Source organism: Rosa rugosa, chromosome 3, assembly GCF_958449725.1.
Source record: "Rosa rugosa chromosome 3, drRosRugo1.1, whole genome shotgun sequence".
Lineage (NCBI taxonomy): Eukaryota > Viridiplantae > Streptophyta > Magnoliopsida > Rosales > Rosaceae > Rosa > Rosa rugosa.
The window spans coordinates 12,961,239-12,980,345 of NC_084822.1; the positions used below are offsets into that span (position 1 = coordinate 12,961,239).

A 19,107-nucleotide genomic window follows, 5' to 3' on the forward strand; every position below is an offset into this window, starting at 1 on the left:
GATAACTATTTAATTGAGAGATTAGTATATATAAGTTTAATCTAAATTAATATGTATAATTTAAAATTTAAGTAAAAAAAAAAAAACTGCAGAAAATCAAGATTTAATTTACATTATATTGTTGCTTAATATGGTCAATTGTGTTGTTTATGTTTTGTTTATTTGATTTATTTTCACAACTTGGTTTACTTTGTCTATTGCTAGAACTAAGCTATAATGGTGATGGATAAGAGTTGGATTCAACTAGCCACTAGGGGGAAGCCAGAATATATTAAGGGTGTGAAAGAATTCATTGATTTTGCTGCTGCCCACATGAAGCCAGGGTCCAACCTAATCCAATGTCCGTGTTTAAATTGTAACAATTTTCGTTCTAGACCTCTAGGCGAAGTTGAAGATCATTTATATTCGTATGGAATGGTTATGCATTACATTAAGTGGACAAAACATGGGGAAGAAGAGTCTGATGATGAATTGGAAAATGATGACATAATAGAAGAGGACAATGGAGAGGATGTTGAGGAAGATGTTGATGATGTAGTTGAAATGATACAAGAATATCAGGCTGGTGCTTTTGCTAATGAAGGGGTGTCTCAAGAGCATTCTCATGGTAGAGAAGAAAGTAAGTTTAGTCGATTGATGGGGGATGCAGAGCAAGAGTTGTATCCTGGTTGTCGAAAGTTCACCAAATTATCATTTATTGTGAAGTTGCTTCACTTAAAGATAATGAACTCTTGTAGCAACAAGTTCTTTACAATGTTGCTTGAGTTATTAAAAGAGGCATTTCCTGATGGTAACACCCTGCCTATTTCTTATTACGCATCTAAGAAGATTATCCGAGACTTGGGTCTTCATTATGATAAGATCCATGTATGTAAAAATGATTGTGTTCTTTTCTGGGACGAGTATGCAGACAATCAGGAATGTCCAAAATGTCATGAACCTAGGTATGCACCTAACAATGGCAAGAAGACAAAGACTCCCCAAAAGGTCCTGAGACACTTTCCATTAATTCCAAGGTTACAGAGACTGTTTATATCAAAAAAAACAGCTCTTGATATGAGATGGCATAAGGATGGACGAATTAATGATGGGGACTTGAGACATCCTGCAGATTCTGAAGTTTGGAAGGATTTTGACTCAAAGCACGAGTCATTTTCTATGGATCCTCGCAATGTTAGACTGGGTTTATCAACTGATGGCTTCAATCCATATGGGAATATGAGCAGCTCTTATAGCATATGGCCCGTCTTTCTTGTCCCTTACAATCCACCACCATGGAAATGCATGAAGGATCCATTTTTCATGATGTCTTTGCTCATATCTGGACCAAAGTCTCCAGGGAATGACATTGATGTGTTTCTTCAACCATTAATCAAGGAATTAAAAGAATTATGGGATGTTGGTGTTTCCTCATATGATGCTGAATCTGGACAGAACTTTTGTCTTCGTGCAGCATTATTATGGACAATGAACGACTTTCCAGCGTATGGGAATTTGTCTGGATGGAGTACCAAAGGAAAATTGGCGTGTCCTACGTGCAATGATCAGACACCTCATCTGTGGTTGAAAAATTGGCAGAAAACAATCTACTTTGATCATCGACGATGGTTGCCGCGAAATCATGTGTTTCGAAGAAATTTGGCATTCAATGGTAAAGTAGAGAGGAAACTAAAGCCTCATTTGTTATCTGGAGATGATGTAGTTCAACAATTGGCTAATGTTTCGCAACCATGCTTTGGTAAGAACAGAAAACATGTTGGTAATTATTTGAATTGGACAAAACATAGTATTTTCTTTGAGCTACCATATTGGCACACTCTTAAGTTGCGTCATAATCTTGATGTAATGCACATAGAAAAAAATGTGTGTGATAATCTTCTTGGGACATTGATGGACACTGAGGGCAAGACAAAAGATTCGTATAAGACTCGTCTTGATATGGAAGAATTAGGCATCAAACTTGAGTTACACCCTCGAGTTGTTGATGGTCAAATTAAGCTACCAGCGGCATATTACACTTTCAATTCAAAAGAGAAAAAAGGTGCATGTGGGTTCCTCCATTCGGTGACACTTCCAGATGGTATGGCATCTAATATCTCTAGTTGTGTAAACATTAAAGATTCAAGGATTTTCGGGTTAAAGAGTCATGATTGTCATATTATCTTCCAACGACTTCTTCCTATTGCGTTGCGTGGATACTTGTCTAAGGATGTTCGTGATGTCATCATTGAGTTATGTTTGTTCTTCAAGAAGTTGACTTCTAAAACTTTGAGGATTGACGTCCTAGAGCAGCTTGATAAAGATATTGTGTTAATCCTATGCAAGCTAGAGCTTTATCTTCCACCTTCATTCTTTAATATTATGACCCACTTGCCAATTCACCTAGCCCGTGAAGCTATACTTGCTGGACCGGTCCAATTTCGATGGCAATTCCCATTTGAGAGGTAAGTTTTCCACTGTTCAGTGATCAGAATGAGTTATATTTATATGCTTTTGTTAAACAATTGTGATATTAAATGTTTTTTTTTTTGGAGATGTAGGAAGATGCATAATTTTAAGGGCTATGTTAGAAACAAAGCTCGTCCAGAGGGTTCAATAGCAGAAGGGTACTGCGATAGTGAATGCCTTACGTTCTGCTCTATGTATTTTCATGGTATTGAAACAAAGTTTAACCAAGCAGACCGAAATTTTGATGGAAGCACTGAAAGAATGGAGTCAGGCATATCTGTTTTCACACAAAATGTTAGGCTGTTTACGAAAGGAGTTGATGATGTGCTTAGTCGGACAGACTTTGAAATGATTAAGTGGTATGTCCTACACAATTGTGATGAAGTGCTACCATATATACAGTAAGTGAACTATTGCATTTAAAAGCATAATTTATTTAACTTCCTTATTTTCCGAAAATTATTAGGGCTGTTATCTATTTACATGTAGGGAACATAAAGAGGAGCTAGAGAGGCAAAATATTAGAAATATAAGCAAGGAGCAAGAAAAAACATTTGCCAAATGGTTTCTCCGACGGGTAAGTATCCATTGTATATCGTCCTTTATAATAATGTATTATTGATTTCGATATAAATTTCATCTATATGATTTTTCTAATAGTTCCAAGTATATATAACTAGGTCCAACGGATGCACCGAGAAGAACCAAACAAAAATATTGAATCCTTATTAAACTTGGCTACTGGACCCCAGAAGTCAATTGCTAGACATAGTGGCTGTATTATTAATGGAATAAGGTTCCACACTCGAGATCGTGATGCAAACAAAAAAACCCAAAATAGCGGGGTGGTTGTTAAAGGAGAGCATCGTGGTAAGAGTATCGATTTCTATGGCGTTTTGATAGACATTATTGAGCTATCATATCTTGGAAGAAATCAAGTTGTTGTTTTCAAGTGCGATTGGTTCGATCTCACTCAAAACAGGGGTATCCAAGTTGATGAACATCAATTCACTAGTATCAATATCAGTAAAACATGGTACACAAATTATCCATTTTCTTTGGCATCTCAGATCCAACAAGTGTACTATTTACGAGATACTCGGCTTGGTAATAATTGGCGTGTCGTAGAGAGGTCACAACCTCGAGGGAATTATGATGTTGTAGAAAAAGAAGCAGAAGAAAATGAGTTATGTGATTCAGCAGTGCTGGCAGAGGATCCCTATCAACAAGAGTCGCATGATTTTGTCAATCCTATTGAGGTTAATGATGGCAACGTGTCATTAAGTAGGGATGACATGGAAATGATTGTTGTGGATTTGACTACCAAAAGACAACGAAGAGAAAATGATAGCTTCATTAATGATGATAGTGACGCTGAAGATGCTAGCTCTAGTGATGACAATGTTGAGGGTGAATATGTGTCATCTGAGGATGATATCCATGAGGATTTTGGTATTATTGTTTTTGAATGCTCATTTTGTTTTCATTATGGTTAACATGTAGTTTAAATAAGTATTGTTACTACATTGTTTTATTTTATTGTGGCTTTGTTCAATATGTAGACAGACATTATGTGGAAGGTAAGTACAGAAAGCATTAAGTTATTTGATTTGTTTATGGCATACTTCTAGTCAGGTTTTTTTAAATTTTTTTTTTTTTAAATCATGCCAGGTTCTTGAGACCACAAGGTCCGAAAATGGCTTCCAGTATTTTACTAACTTAAGTGCCACAACTGTTGGATATTAATTACTTATTTTCTAATGCAGGGTGTTGATCCGAGCTCATATAAGTGGTGGCATTTCTTCTTTAGCGTGTAAGTATTTTACCGCTACTTGATTTCGTTAGTGGTGTGTTATGGTCTTATGGAACCTCAATGTGTTTTGGGACCCTAATTCTAGTTTTGTATAAACTAGGCTAATTCTAGTAAATCCATTAGGCTAATTCAAATGAGATGGTTAGATGTATTTTGATGTAGATAACTTAGCATGTTAGTCATTTTGATGTATTGCAGCTGGTTTAGTTTAGTTACTACATGGGATGCATGTGAAAACCAAATGGGGTTGTAATGCTTCTTGTATTCTCTTTGTATCCCCTTGTTTACTCTCCAATGTAGAAGCTATTCTTTTAGCTTGTAAGTTTGTTCTTTTTGTTGTGCCTCTTGTTTACTCTTAAAACAAACCAACTTTATAATCAAAACTTCATACTGAGGTTAAAACAGCTTTGCTGAGAAAGCTGCTAATCTGTTAACTTTGAGCCTTGTGTTGCCCTACTTACTGATCTCCAAATGTCGTGAAATTTTGATATGTTTCTGTTCTGCTAGTTAACTTATGATCTGGAAAGTTTCATCTTATTTCGATGTATAGTGAATCTTCGGTGATTTTTCTTTTAAGTCTGGTCTGCTTTTGGTAAGGTTCCAGAATTTTTAGTGTACCCTCTGACTTTCTGCTGATATTTGAACTTCTATTTGAATCATTTAATCTCTGGTTTTTGTATATATTGAATTAGACATTCCAATAGTTGTTTGGAGACTGATTTCTTGACAATTGGTCTTAAAATGAATTTTTTGTGGTTTTTCTAAATAGACTTTGCTGCTGCTATATTTTTCTAAAACCTGACAGTTCAGTCTATTTTCATCCATCTTTTCCCTTATTTCTCAAACTCCGATTAACTTAAAATTTTAGTATGTTGTACCTTGTTATGTCAGCTTTCGTTCAGGAAAATTTCAAGTTCATTGTTGCACGAATGAATTTTTCGTAAATCCTCAAGCTGAACTGTTCCTGCCTAAAGGTTACACTTTAAATTGTGTCAACTTTGGTCTTTTTCTAAATTTCTCTTGCTGGAGAAAGGTGTTTCTTCTTTAGAGTGTAAGTATTTTACGGCTACTTGATTTCATTAAAAATTTTAGTGGTGTGTTTTGGGACCCTAATTCTAGTTTTGTATAAACTACAAAAAAAAAAAAGTGGAACCTTAATGCTGTAGCAGTAGGATATGAGAGAAATAGACTTTCTGCATATTACTAATCAAGGCTTTTTTATTTTTTGGAAAAAATTCTGTTTACTACCCTGTACTTTTAAGGGTTCGTCAGTTCAGTCCCTGCACTTTTAATTTAATCAGAAAAGTCCTCGCACTCTCCAATTTCATCAAATCGATCCATTCCGTCAATTTTCTCTGTTAATGTGCTGACGTGGCACATTTTCACAGGGAAATTCCCAAAATACCCATACAAGTATATTCTGTTTACTCTCCTTCTTCTCAGTCCTTCCCTTCTTCAACTCTCAACCAACTTCCCAAGATCGATCCCCACTACTAGCTCACTTGGAAGGTCATACTAAAATCAAATGCATACCAAAACACATCAAAGACTCCAAATATGAACTCATCCAAGCAAGAGTACTGAAATCAAGAGCAACTCACAAAGACAAAACCCCCAACAATCAATGAGAGGACTCTATGCTTTCAACACCATCAACCTAAACCAGAAACTCAGAAAACAAGCCCAGAATGAACCATTCAGTAAGCAAAACACAAAACAAGAAATTTGGCTCATCATTTTGTTTAGTATAAACACAAACTCACACACAAACGTGGCCAGCCCCAGTTCATCATACCCAGCAACCATCCTCATCCTCCTCAGCCAGATGCCCCACCTCTCCGACCCCAAAGTCATCGCCGCCATGACCCGCGCCGTCTCCGACGTCGCCCAGACCCACTCCGTCCTCAACGCCCTCGGCGACCGTCCCGACCACAACCTCCTCTCGCAACCACACCCTCAACGACGATCCAAACTCTCCTTCATCACCCCCTCCGAAATCGCCGCCGAATTCTCCCACCACGACCCCAACTTTGCCCGGATCAACAACTACAGCTTCGTGTCCTGCCTCGACTCCATCATCCAGCCTCCTAGAGTCCAAGTAGCAGCGTTTGCAGGGGGCGCACTGGAGCCAAACGACGTCGGAGCCGGTGTCGAGGACCATGTAGAGGTATTTAGGGGGAGTGCCGACGCCGATGCGGTTGAGGGAGAGGTGAGGGAGGTGAAGCGGAGGGCGTCGCAGTGGAGGCAGAGGTGGAAGAGCTGGGAGATGGTTTGGTTGGAGGAGAGGGCATCGAGGTGGTGGAGTTGGAGGGAGATGGAATCTGGGTCGGGTTCGGAGGTGGCGGAGAAGGATTCGGGTTGGGGGAGAGTAGGGGCGGAGGGGAAGGGGGAGAAGAGGAGGGTCTGGTGGTCAAGGGCGACGGAGAAGGAGAGGAGAAGAGTGAAGGTAATGGAAAAGAAGAAATGGGTTTTCTTTTTCTCCTCCATTTTTTTGGGTGGGGAGAAGAGAGAGAGAGAGAGAGAGGGAAAGAGGGTTTGGGGAAGAAGAAGTGGGAGAGAGAGTGAAGCATGCTTCTGTTCTGCAGGAAGAGGCTTTGAGTAGGGGTATTTTGGGAATTTCCCTGTGAAAATGTGCCACGTCAGCACATTAACAGAGAAAATGGACGGAATAGTGACGGAATGGATCGATTTGATGAAATTGGAGAGTGCGAGGACTTTTCTGATTAAATTAAAAGTGCAGGGACTGAATTGACGAACCCTTAAAAGTACAGGGTAGTAAACAGAATTTTTTCCTTATTTTTTTTATTCAAACCAGATGCTTATATCGTTATGGCCAAGAGATCACAAGGTCCTAAATTTTTGCATCAATTGCGAACATCAGCACTTCCACCAAACCACTTGCGAGCATCTGCTGAAAAGGTTTCTAGGATTGTAAAGCCTTTGGATAAACCTACAACACCTGCATGTCCATTGCGATCTTCAACTGAAAAGGTTTCTAAGGTTATAAAGCCTTTAGTTAAACCTACAACACTTTCAAGCCCATTGCGGTTATCTCCTAGAAAGCATTCAAAGACACAGCCTTCCACAAATCGATCAAGACATCCTCGTCGACCTGCTATGCAGTCATCAAGGACTCCATCTCCTCCTTCTTCTCCACATGTTATGAGATCGTCTCCACTTTCCCCTTCACCTCCACATATGCGCAGAGTCTTATCAACCTTTAATCAACACGCACCAACTCCAAGTGCACATGAAGAGATAGCTGAATCTTCTCAAGTTGCTCATCCTCCTACCTTAGAAGAGAACATTGGTGGTAATTATGTAGAAAAAAAAATACATATAATTTGATTTTTTTTTTTGGTAAGACATAATTTGACTTTATTTTCTGGTTCTTCAATTCATTATGAAAGTATGATCAAATCTTGGTTTGTGATTATTTTCTATTTTATATTTTTTATATGTTGTTCTAAAGCAGCCCAGAAGAAACGACGTGGTGAGACTCGAGGTCTTGGGACAGCCAAGAAGAAATGTTGTAGTAATCAAATAGAGATTGATATTCCAGAGCATGTAAAACGAGCCGTAGGAGCGAATTGCCAGTCTTACATCACAGAGATAGGCTGCATTGTTAGGCAAAATGCTCCATTACAAGTTAAGCATTGGAGTGGAATTAGCAAGGATGATGTTGCTTCGATGGTTCGTCTTGTCCGTGTAAGTATATAATTAATTATCTAAAGTGCTATACTTTTGTGTTCTCTACTGTTTTTAGGAGTGTAGCTACACCAAATTATATACACTGATTACTGATGAAGTACTTATATATCTAAACATCATACAACCTAGGTTAGGCACATTGCTCGTAGTTTCTATCTTGCATTGCCATTTGTTACGTTTTTTGCTTTCCTTTTTTTTTCCGTTGCATTGCTGATTATATTGTATAAGATACACACCTTCTAGAGCTTTCTCTAATGTGAAATCATCAACATTCCATATCTTGACAATGTGGTCAGAAGAGGCAGTGGCCAAATATCTAAAAGTATAAACCATTAAAAAGGTTATCCCAATCACAGTACAAACGTAAGGCACATTTACACATTTTTAAAAACTATTTGGCCCAGAAAGAAAAGTTTAGATTAGATAAAGAAATTAGGCTTATTGACCTTGAGAGAGATGCAAAGGAAAGCATAATAAACCAGTAAGTATTATTTGATGTTTGGACCAAGGGAGGAAGGTATAAAAAGGGAAAGTATATATTGGCCATTTACTTTAGGAATAAAACCTGTGGGGTTCACAGAAATCAGGTGAAAGTAGACATTTGAGGATGTATCCGCTGTGTGCTTGAAGCTTATGAAGTGCCCAAGTTCATAGCAAGTCCCATTACTATTTACTTTTTTTTACTTTTTACATATAGGTTATGAAGTTGCTTGATTCATTATAAATTTTAATTATGGCATATATGCAATTTTAGGAGAAATTCAAATTGGGGAATGAACCACACGTGAATGAGGCTATTGAGGCAGACATGAAAAGAAGATATAGCACTTGGCGATACAATTTGCATAAGACATTTTTGCAATATGAATCAGTGGAGGAGGCACTTGAGAATAGACCTGAAAATGTGGGAGAAGATGACTGGAATTTTCTCATCAATTGGTGGCACGATGACGAGTGGCTGGTGAGCAATTGTTTCTATTCCTACGTTGTCCAATTATTTATTAGTTGTTAGCATTTATAATTGGACTCCATTTTCATTGTTATATATGTCAACTTTTTCCAATTTGTATACAGGAATTGAGCGGAAAAAATAAGAAAAATAGAGATAAGCTAACAATAACTCATTGTGCTGGGACAAAAGCATTCAGTCGCATTAGATATGAAAATGTAAGTCTTTCGTTTTATGTTTATCTTTTTCTTTTTGCAAAGTAAAAACATGTTTAATTGAAAGTTGCATATGACATATATATGCCTTGCTTTATGGTTGAATAAAATAGCAAAATCCTGAGACTGGAGAGGAGCTGAGCCGTATTGACATGTTCAAGCTGACAAGATTTAGGGAAAACAAGAAAACATGGGTTGGGGATGTCGCGGAAAATGCTTATGTAAGTTTTCACATATATATGTGTGTGTGTGTCTGTGTGTGTGTGTTTACTTTTTATTGAAATAACAATCTGAATATTTTATTATTGGTGCAATGGCTTATCTGAATTAACTATTCCTTAGGGTGAGATGACAAAACTGAAAAATCCTGAGCAACCAAATGAAGAGTCAGAAAAAGCAATGTCTGATGATGAGATATATGATAAAGTTCTTTCCACAATTGTTGGTCCACCTCCGTTAGGCTACATACGTGGTTTAGGAGCAGGTCCTAAGCCTAAAAATTCAAAGGTCTCCAATAATCATTCACAACTTCAGGAGGCTACACGGAGGGCAGATGAGGCAGAAAGAAGATCTACCCAACTTGAAGAGGAGTTGGAGGCAATGAAGGCTAGTGCAGCTCAACAAAATGAAGAATTAGAGGCAGTGAAGGCTAGTGCAGCTCAACAAAATGAACAGTTAGAAGCAGTTAAAGCAAAGCAGAATGAGACGGACGCTCTTTTGAAAAAATTGCTGGAACAATTTTCCTCTAGGAAATAAAGGTATGTAGTATCATGTTTATTAATTTAAGATGTTGGTTTATGAATAACACAACATGGTTTGTTCAAAAAAAAGAATAACACAATTAAGGTTATTAAGAAGTGAATAATTATATTCCAGTACCATTGTTGTATGAATTTTTTTTTTTTTACAATCAAATGTTAGTTTACTTACTTGCTGCATATTTCTTTTTGTTATTGCAGATTTGTGAAGAGTGGTCCAAGGTCTGAGTTTGAAGCAATATATCTTTTGACTTGGTATTAGGCTATTAGCTTTTGGAATGACTTAAGCAGTACATCTCTCGACTTGGTTAGCTTTTGGAAATACATCATTATCCAAGTTTCTTTTTGTAGTTCTTTTGGTGTTGATACTTATATATATAACTGACTTTGGATTTAAAGTTCAATAGTTTATGAGGGGGATGAGAAACATATTTTACTGGAGATTATTGCTAATGTTATTTAGTATTATTATATAAATTTTAATATGTTATGTTGATCACCATTGAAATAAAATCTCACCCAAATTTTGTAAAAAACAATTTAGCAGCAAATTTTTGTATCTAATGATGAAGAAGATTGGGAAATTCGTATCGTTCATACTAAAAACCCATTGGCATTTAGTGACCACATCTTAACTTTTAATGGCCAATTCTTTTTGTCACAGTTGCTTTCCCGCCAAATATAACAACCAAAACAAATTTTATGTTTAGTGACTGGCACTTTAGTGACTATCTACTATGGGTCACTAAATATAGCATGTGAGTCTTTTTTAGTGACCAAATTAGATATTTTAGTGACCAAACTTAGGGGTTTCAGTGATGAACTCTTTGGTCACTAAAGCAGGTCACAATAGTGACCAAATTAATACGGTCACTAAATTGATTTTATTTAGTGACCAACTTTGTGAACTGGTCACTGATTACTATTAGTGACGGCCCTATAGTGACCACTTAGTGACCACCATATTTTCATCACTAAATCTGTTTAGTGACCAAATTTGCCATCTTTTGTGACCATTGTCTTGGTCATTAATACCGGTATTTGTTGTAGTGCGTGCGTAGCGATGTTTTTGGGCTTGAGCCTTCTCCTTTTTTTCTTCTTTTTTCTGGGCTGCAAGGATTGCTTTTTTTTTTTTTTTTCTTTTCTCTTTATTTTTCCTTTGACACGTCTTCTTCTTCCTCCTTGGTAGGGCTGTTGCGTCAAGGTCTGGTCACATGGGGGGCCGCGTTGGCGAGCAGGGCTGGGTGTGCGGTTTGCAGGCGCTGGCATGCTGGGCTGGAAGCGAGACGCTAGGCAGAGGGAGCTAGTGAGGCTAGCTCGAGGGTTTGCGGCAGAGGAAGAAAAAAAGTTTTTTTGTTTCTTTTTCTTGGCTATTGGCTCTGAGCGTGCTGAAAACGTTTAAAAGTAAGATGAGAATATGTCTACTCGTTTCATTAGATAGTCCCTTTATATAGGGTGAGGATTACAATAGTAATAACAATTACAATAGTAATGACAATAAACGATGATTGAACTATAATAGTTAATTCCCTAATTCCCTCTTCGTCAGTTACTTTGACGAAGACACATAATATATTTTTTCTTTAACAAAAAATTATTTTTTTCTCTCATTCATCGCCAGTTCTTCTTCTCCCTCATTCATTATCAAGAGATAGAACAAGGACTTTGAAAGCTTGTTTCTTTGAAATTGAATTGGGGTTGGTGTTTGGGAAATGATGATATAGGCTATATAGCGGAAGGCCTAGAGGCGAGGCCGATGGAGAGGATGGCAAGGGTGGGATTGGAGCGCGTGGGCCTGGGAGGTGGAGAAGCCATGGACGGCGCGTGTGCATGTGTAGAGGAGGTTGGTAGGGTGATGGGAAGGAGGGAGGGAGTGAAGTATGAAGGTGCACCAGACTACCAGCGGCAGTGGGAGGAGAACAGAGAAGGCTTGGAATATTGTGATTAATGGATGGAATGGATTCAATTGTGATTAATGGTGGAATGAGTTTAATTGAAGTGTATGGTTAGAATAATGGGGTTAGTGGGTTTGGATCTAATGGTGAGGGCATGAGTGGCATGGATAGAAAGTTAGGGTGGTTGTGATAGGTATTTGAAGTAGGGGGAGGAGAAGAACAAAAAGAAGTTGTTAGGGCTGCATAGACGACGGTGCAGCTTCACTTCTCGCCGAGCATGAGAAGCATAACGATCTCGAGCAACAATGGGTTTTCGATTTTTCGATCTTTTTGGTTCTTGGTAGTTCCCAGATCTTCCATTTCTCTTCCAAAATGGGAAAATGGGTTTGTCAAGTTTGTGAAGATGAACATGAATGGGTGAAGAACATGAACAATTGCTAGGATTTTTTTTTTGCTGGGTTTAAGAAGATGAACATGAACAATATCTAGTTCAAATACTTATCTTTGTTGCTGTCATTGAAGAATTGCTCATGTTGATGGGGATAATATCCAATCATGATGATTGGATTCAGATTTTTTTTTTTGATGATGTATTGGATTGGGATCTTAGTTAATAGAACAAAGCAAAAAGATTTATTCAACTTTTATTTTCAAAAATTTATTCAGTTTTTATTTTAAATTTTAAATTTATTCATTTAGGATTTGATGGAGTAAAAGTCTTTTTTGCCCTCATTTTCGGCCTCACGTGCATCACACGTGGTAATAATTGACGGCACCGTGACAGATTGTTAACGTAGGTATTATGTTGACAAAAAAATATAAGTTCGGGTATCACATTGATAAGTTTTAAAGTTCAGGTATCACTTTGACAGCCCTCACAGTGTCCGAACACTGTTGGTTCATTTTTCCCAAAACAAAAAAATTGTTGAATTATGATGAAGATATTGTTGTGATATTGCACTTAAATTCAAATTATATATAAGCATTAATTTGAGAGATGAATGATAACACTAATTCAAGGAGGCCTCTAGATTTTATTTTTGATGGACCTTGGCTAAGACCTCATAATCTCACTATAGGTGCTTTGACGACTTTGTGGGATGAAATTACATTAGTGATTTTACAACTTTTATCCATCTCACCGTGGGTGAATGATAAGCTTGTTTGGCGTTACTCCTGTGATGGTAAGTTGACAACTACTCTAGCCTAGAACTTTTTGCACAAACACCAACCCCCGACTCCTTGGGCAAAATGGGTTTCGAACTCTTGTTTTCGTCCATGTAGTTCTATTGTGCTTTGGAAACTTATGAACTTTTCCATGGTAAGCTGTTAACTGATGACTTGCTGACTTGCTGCAATGTCGTGGTTTCTCTTTTGCCTATGCTATTGCCTTGCAAACACAGAATTCGTTACTCAACTCTTCTTTAAATGTGCTTTTGTCAAGGAGGTTTGGCTTAGAATACTACATTTGTTTCGAGTCTCTCATGGCTTTGACAACCTGGAACAACTATTTTTATATCCTCTTCGGTGTAATTTCAACACCCAAATTCAGAATTTATGGTGAATATATGATTGGAGCACTCTTCATGCCATTTGTCATGCAATTAATATCACATGTGAGAAAATGTGACACTCACTTTGGATTGAATGCGACTCTTTGGTGGTTGTTCATATTCTCACTTCGACTTCCGCAGTTGTCTCTTGGAAACTCACTATTCTTAGGCATAAGTATCATACTCTCTTATCTAGATTGCAAGTTTGTATCTCTCATATGTATAGGAAAGACAAATTAACTTATGTTAGTGTCTCTAATACGCATGTTTCTTGGTGGGATACTTGTCATCAAAGTGCTCAGGCTGCCTATAGCCGAAATATGTCCGGTCCCTTGGAATTTCGGTTTGTTTGATTCTTTTTTTTATTTTTTTAATCTGTAATTCCCTTTGCTCTCTCCTTTGAGACCCATTTTTGTAATCTTCTTCTTTGTTCAATAAATTTGGGGATATTTAAAATTAAAAAAAAAAATAATCAAGGAGGCCTCTAGCCCATACAGGAAACCAGCCCACATATAACACCAGCCCACATCGTAAAACCTTCTTCTTCTTCTTCTTCAAGAAAAAGCTCTGCAAAACCACTCAACTTGCTCGAGAACTCAGACACTCACTGAAAATGGAATTCATTCCCGAAGAAGGCACACACAACCACGCCGACGCCTCCACTCTAATCCTGGTCTGTTCGATTTGGGTCTCTTTGGTTTCTTAAAAAGTCACAACCTTGAAAAAAAAAATGGGAAACTTAAAAGTCTCAATTTTTTATTTCAGCCGGCGCTGTCGATCGGAAATGTGGGCCAGCTCGCCGTGGATCTCTTAGTCGCGTCGACGAAGGCGGAGAGAGTCGGGTTTCTGGATAGTCCGTATGTCCTTCCATGCGTTGGGAACGATGCATATGGCCCTGTTCCTCAAGGCCACCTTGCTCTTCCTCTTGAAGGTCCTCATTCTCTTTGCTTCTCCTTCTTACTTACCTTTTTTTATTTTGCATTTTTTGAATGGAATGAAATGAATGAAATTTGGGTTCTGCAGCTTATGACTCGGCTTCTAATGGAATGGCTTTAATCCAGCAAAGGTCACCTGTTGTTAAGGTACACTAGGACCCTTTACTGCACACTTTAGTAATGTTTTTGATTTTTTTTAGTTTGATTATAGTTCTGAAGCTGGAGATGGTAATTCTAAGCAGGGTAGGATGATTGAGTTTGCTAAGAAGTTGGCTGATTATGTTGCTGCGAGCGGGAAGAAGCATGTGATTGTGCTTTCGAGCTTGGACTTTGGGAGGTGGCAGAGAATTGATATGTCAAGGTATAGATAGCGTTAATCTTGTCTTCTGTTGGCTCGTTTGAATGGTTCAAGTTTATATTATGCATTTCATGCAGCTTGGTTATAGTAGTTCATAATCTTTGCAGAATCTAGGGAGGATGTTTGTATAGAAACATAGCTGATATGTTGAAGAAAACTTTATAGACTGGGAAAAATTTTGGTACTTGATAGAAAACTTTGTGAGATTCACAAGCATTCAACCTTCTGTTTAGGCACTTAAATGAGAAACACTATCGAATACAATTATTACATAAAGCTTGGTCTCTTATGTTTGCCTTTACTTCATTTTCGGAGGTGAATTATGATCTAGCTAACACTATGGAACATTTACAATCAAAAGTAGCAATGAAACTGTGTGCTTTTGGAACGTATGAAAGCATGAAACTGTTGTGAAAACAAAACATCATCCATTCTTAAACATCAGTGACTGCTCTTGAAAGAAATTATGTGGTTCTGAACTCTGTTTCGTGGAAATGATCTGGCTGTAAAGCCAATTCATTTGCATTTGGATTTTGATTTTTTAAATATTTTTATTTTATTTTAAATTGATTTGTCTTTCGTTTACCAGTGGTTCCCAGATGCATTACCTGTCTAGTAGCAATGCCGATGGAACAGATGATTACTGCGAAAAGCTTGGGTGGAAAAGACTTCAGGATTATAACCCCAATCAGAGGTCATGGAAGTATCTTAACACATTAGCTGATGGCAATGCCATGCCAGAGGACAGCTTACCTTTTGAAGGTGAATTGGAAGAAGAAGAATACTACTACCCAAGCTTGCCTTTTGCAGCTCTCTTTTCTTCCTTCAAGGTATTCTTTTTGAATTATACCCAATAATGAAATGAGCGGACCCGGACCACAGTTATTCCTGAAAGTAATTAGGGTGTTGCTACCACTTGAAAAACAGAAAAATTCCACGTATTATTTCCTTGCTGAACACCCTATCAATGTATTGGAATTACTGTCCTCAACTCTACTCATTGGGATCAATTCTTGCTTAACTTCTCTCACCCACAGCCACAGCCACACATGAAAAGTGAAAACCATAGATCATAAGACTGTTTAGCTTTACATGCTAGTATTTTCAGATAATATTGAATTTTTTATCTAGGTTTGCTTTTACTGAATCAGGCAAAAGGATTGAAGGCCACCTGTATATTATGCTACTGCTCAGAAGGAGACAACACACATGATGCTTTCCATTTAGCTGAAGCAGCATGCAAACTTCTGGGTGTGAGTCCCAGTAATTTCCATGGTTAGTTTCTTTTAATTTCCGTGGTTAAGTTTACTAACTAGGTGTTCTGTTTAAGAGGAGTTTGGTCACTCATACCCATCTTGCCTCTTTAATTTTGTTTCGTTAGTCTCTCTTTTTAAAGCAAACAACTATAAGTATAAAAATGAAAGAAAGGTGCCTGGAAATTCCCATAAGCTTACGTATTTTCCATTCCCTGTTGTCTTGGTGTGCCTGTTGTCATTTTCGCGGATTTTTTTATTTAGTTGTATATTTTTTAGATGTCATATGTAAGAACACTTTTGCATTAGTCTTAACAAGATTTATGTTCTTCAAAATTAAGTCCTCTTCACCAATTGCATGGCCGGCAGTACTTCCGTCAGAGATAATGTGTGTGTGGGTGAGCCTGTGCAGATGCACACACGGTTGCTGACATTTATATGTGTTGGTGCTTTAATGCATCTGCAGTCTTGACTGCGGATTAACACATATGTGCCAATAAGTTCTTCATCTCTTTTATGTACTTCCAGAGTGCCAAGAGGATATTGATATTAGCAATACATGATCTGCTCTTTTTCATATCTTGTTCCTTTTATTTTTATTATTTTATTTTTTTGTTGTATTGTATAGATTAGAATCATTAGGTATCTGGTCTTAGAACAGTTAGGCATAGGCATGATTTCAAACCCAATCCACTTATAGCCTTCCTCAAATGGTTGATGGGGTGCATAACAATAAGCCAAAAGGGTGAGATGGGTGCCATGCTTATCCCTAAGAATTGTTTCCATTAGATCTATTTCTGTTTCTACAGGTTTAGAACCCTGATGTGGTGAATCTTGCTTTGGAGTTAGAGGTATACTCATCTTTTGCTAATTTGCTTTCTGCAGGCAACACTGATAATTGGCTTATTCCAATTTCTTGGAAGACTGTGTATGGACCACCTGCAGATATGTCTCTCTTTTAAGCAGGAATAGGATTCCTCTGATCTGAGGTAAGTTCCGCAGGGATTGAGCACCTACTAGCTCATTTGAGCTTCTTAGCCTGACTTCTTCTATTGGAAGATATTGATAACCTGTTCTAATCTAATTAGTCTTTAATACTCTTGATCAAGCGTAGTTGTGGACCGTCTAAAGCTGTGGTTTACTTTCCTACTTTGGTTCCTTCAGTTTTGTATAAATACCTCCAAGATGGAGAGACAAAAATCAGATAACTGAATCAAGTTTATCAGTTTTATCAATTTCAACTTCTCTTTTTGAGCAGAATCTAAATGGGTTGAGAAACTGAAGACGTACACCCATTCTATTAAACCACTAAAAACTAAAATATTCTATGAAAGCATATATCTTCCATCCTGTTCAGCCGAGCACTGTTATAGTATTAAATTCTTAATTTGAATACCTTCTCTAATTCTTTTGTAGAAGATTCTTCATAACCAGGCTAAGTAGGGGATGCTAATCTTGCTTCTGTCTTAACATTGTGCTTTAAAACTCTGGAACTTATGAAATGGTTGTATAAGTTTGGTGTCACAGACATTTTCAATCAATTATAACACGTAGAACGCTAATACCAACATTGTACCAAAACCTTAAAGCTGCTTGTTAGCTAATCATAGTTAAAGCTTTTCCTGATTGGTTACTATTAGAGTATTTGGTATAAATGACCGATGCCACCTACTTGGCATGTGATGTATATGAGTTGTCAATGATATGTGTTGTACATCATGGAATAAAGTGGTTATGTGAAAAATAAGGCTAAAAGATAATCTAGGTGTAACATTACTTGCACTATCGCTATGCATTGAAGTAGAACAAGACTTCATGGATATGGTTGGTTCTGATATCAGTAATTTCTAATACATTTATTTCAAGCTAGAAATGTAGTACAGGTAACCAGTTTTACAATTGTTTGTAGGTGTTCTTTAGGATCTCACTTCTCAGGACTTTAATTTTTAACTGATTATAAGGTGTGCATCTTAGAATTTGATGACTAGAGCTGCAGAGAACTCTTTTTTCAATTTTCTAGTAGCAGTAATCGTTTGCAGAGTTTTGTAGGTACACTGGAGGCGTTTTTTCTTGGACTAGAAATTGAAGGTGTTTTCAAAGGCTGACAAGATTTGGGCAGATGGGAGGTCATTACCTGTTCAGAAGCTCAATTTAGTGTCACCTCCAGCAATGTCGTTTTGTAATTCCTTGTTCCTCATTCTCGGCTTTTATTTTTTTTTTGGTGAGCCTCATTATCGGCTTTGAATACATAGATGGGATCATGAGCCAAGATATATCTTTAGTGTTAGCTTATTCAGTGTAGTTGTGCCGTCCCCCAACTGACAGTGATGTGTGGCATTTGGTAGCACTTCTTTAATTGGCAATTTGTCATTTGACAGAAATCTCATATTTAATTTACTCTACTGAGGTATATGCCAAGTGAGATAGCCTCAAATCAGAATTCACATGGACCCTTTTTAATTTATTAGGAATTAGGATATTGCTCGTTTGTCACACTGTTGGTATAAAATTCTAAGATAACTAAAGCCAACCTTTCGGAGAAAAAAAAAAAAATACTACAGCCATGATTTATTTAGTGTTTGTATTTTTCACATTGCCAGTATAAAATAGCAAAGAGAAAAAAGAATTCAACACATTGAAAATATTGGTATCATTTTTTGGAACAAAAAAAAATTATTGGTATCATTTTCATCGTGCTCGTTCAAATCAATGTTTTAGTCTTGCTTGGCACTTATAAAGGAGCTTTGCATTGGATGACACTTTTAGAACTCTCGAAATATTCTGCAAACGGGGATGTCATGACCCTGGTTCGACAAACTTTTGCCTTCATTTGAGAGTGAATGAGTGATATTTGTGGTACGTTTAGATACAAGAATGGTCGGAACCAAAACCTAAATTTATGAAGGCAACGGCAACGGTGTTTGTTTTACGGAAAACATGACGAGTGATGGCATTATTACGAAGTTATATTGAACATTTGAAACATAATATGCCATTCTCCATGGAGTTTGGCTGTGTTAGTTGGCAAATGTTTTCTAAATCCAGCAGCTGAACTATACGTAGGATTTTTGTAGGATCATATCTTCTATGCATGTGCTTGATGTGATTCGCGTGGTGTAATATCTCCATCCAATTTAAACTTTTCTGCATAGTTCTTCGTCACGTATTATAGTACCATAAAGTTGATGAACATATTGAAATCACTGATAAATCATGCGG

General features: G+C 37.4%; 3 protein-coding genes across 4 annotated transcripts; all 3 read left to right on the forward strand.

The window, feature by feature from the left end:
• The first annotated feature begins 216 nt into the window (after window positions 1-216).
• LOC133737254 (uncharacterized) lies at window positions 217-4,194 on the forward strand. Its single transcript, XM_062164853.1, has 6 exons — window positions 217-2,444; window positions 2,541-2,807; window positions 2,938-3,025; window positions 3,129-3,908; window positions 4,011-4,028; window positions 4,120-4,194. The coding sequence occupies exons 1-6, from the start codon at window positions 217-219 to the stop codon at window positions 4,192-4,194; spliced, it is 3,456 nt and encodes a 1,151-aa protein (XP_062020837.1).
• A 4,857-nt stretch (window positions 4,195-9,051) lies between these two features.
• On the forward strand, window positions 9,052-10,089 carry LOC133735542 (uncharacterized). Its single transcript, XM_062162941.1, has 3 exons — window positions 9,052-9,139; window positions 9,250-9,357; window positions 9,479-10,089. Exons 2-3 carry the CDS (start codon window positions 9,289-9,291, stop codon window positions 9,890-9,892), a joined length of 483 nt encoding a protein of 160 aa, XP_062018925.1. The 5' UTR covers window positions 9,052-9,139; window positions 9,250-9,288; the 3' UTR covers window positions 9,893-10,089.
• A 3,766-nt stretch (window positions 10,090-13,855) lies between these two features.
• Window positions 13,856-18,381, forward strand: LOC133736786 (uncharacterized). Of its 2 annotated transcripts, none has more exons than XM_062164384.1 (8): window positions 13,856-14,015; window positions 14,108-14,273; window positions 14,366-14,424; window positions 14,520-14,638; window positions 15,225-15,465; window positions 15,787-15,910; window positions 16,774-16,877; window positions 17,928-18,381. In XM_062164384.1, the coding sequence occupies exons 1-7, from the start codon at window positions 13,956-13,958 to the stop codon at window positions 16,848-16,850; spliced, it is 846 nt and encodes a 281-aa protein (XP_062020368.1). In that variant the 5' UTR covers window positions 13,856-13,955; the 3' UTR covers window positions 16,851-16,877; window positions 17,928-18,381. The 2 variants fall into 2 exon arrangements, with proteins under 2 accessions (XP_062020368.1, XP_062020369.1); XM_062164385.1 differs by having other exon boundaries at window positions 17,938-18,381.
• Window positions 18,382-19,107: the final 726 nt, after the last annotated feature.

What these genes read in the sequence shown, in the direction of transcription:
- LOC133737254 (XM_062164853.1), top strand. Translation starts at nt 217, where the DNA reads ATGGTGATGGATAAGAGTTGGATTCAACTAGCCACTAGGGGGAAGCCA. An exon ending in GACTTTGAAATGATTAAGTG is followed by an intron (nt 2,808 to 2,937) that starts GTATGTCCTACA and finishes ATTTACATGTAG; the next exon opens with GGAACATAAAGAGGAGCTAG. An exon ending in CCAAATGGTTTCTCCGACGG is followed by an intron (nt 3,026 to 3,128) that starts GTAAGTATCCAT and finishes ATATATAACTAG; the next exon opens with GTCCAACGGATGCACCGAGA.
- LOC133735542 (XM_062162941.1), top strand. Translation starts at nt 9,289, where the DNA reads ATGTTCAAGCTGACAAGATTTAGGGAAAACAAGAAAACATGGGTTGGG. An exon ending in ATGTCGCGGAAAATGCTTAT is followed by an intron (nt 9,358 to 9,478) that starts GTAAGTTTTCAC and finishes ACTATTCCTTAG; the next exon opens with GGTGAGATGACAAAACTGAA.
- LOC133736786 (XM_062164384.1), top strand. Translation starts at nt 13,956, where the DNA reads ATGGAATTCATTCCCGAAGAAGGCACACACAACCACGCCGACGCCTCC. An exon ending in CTCTCTTTTCTTCCTTCAAG is followed by an intron (nt 15,466 to 15,786) that starts GTATTCTTTTTG and finishes TTACTGAATCAG; the next exon opens with GCAAAAGGATTGAAGGCCAC. An exon ending in GAGTCCCAGTAATTTCCATG is followed by an intron (nt 15,911 to 16,773) that starts GTTAGTTTCTTT and finishes TGCTTTCTGCAG; the next exon opens with GCAACACTGATAATTGGCTT.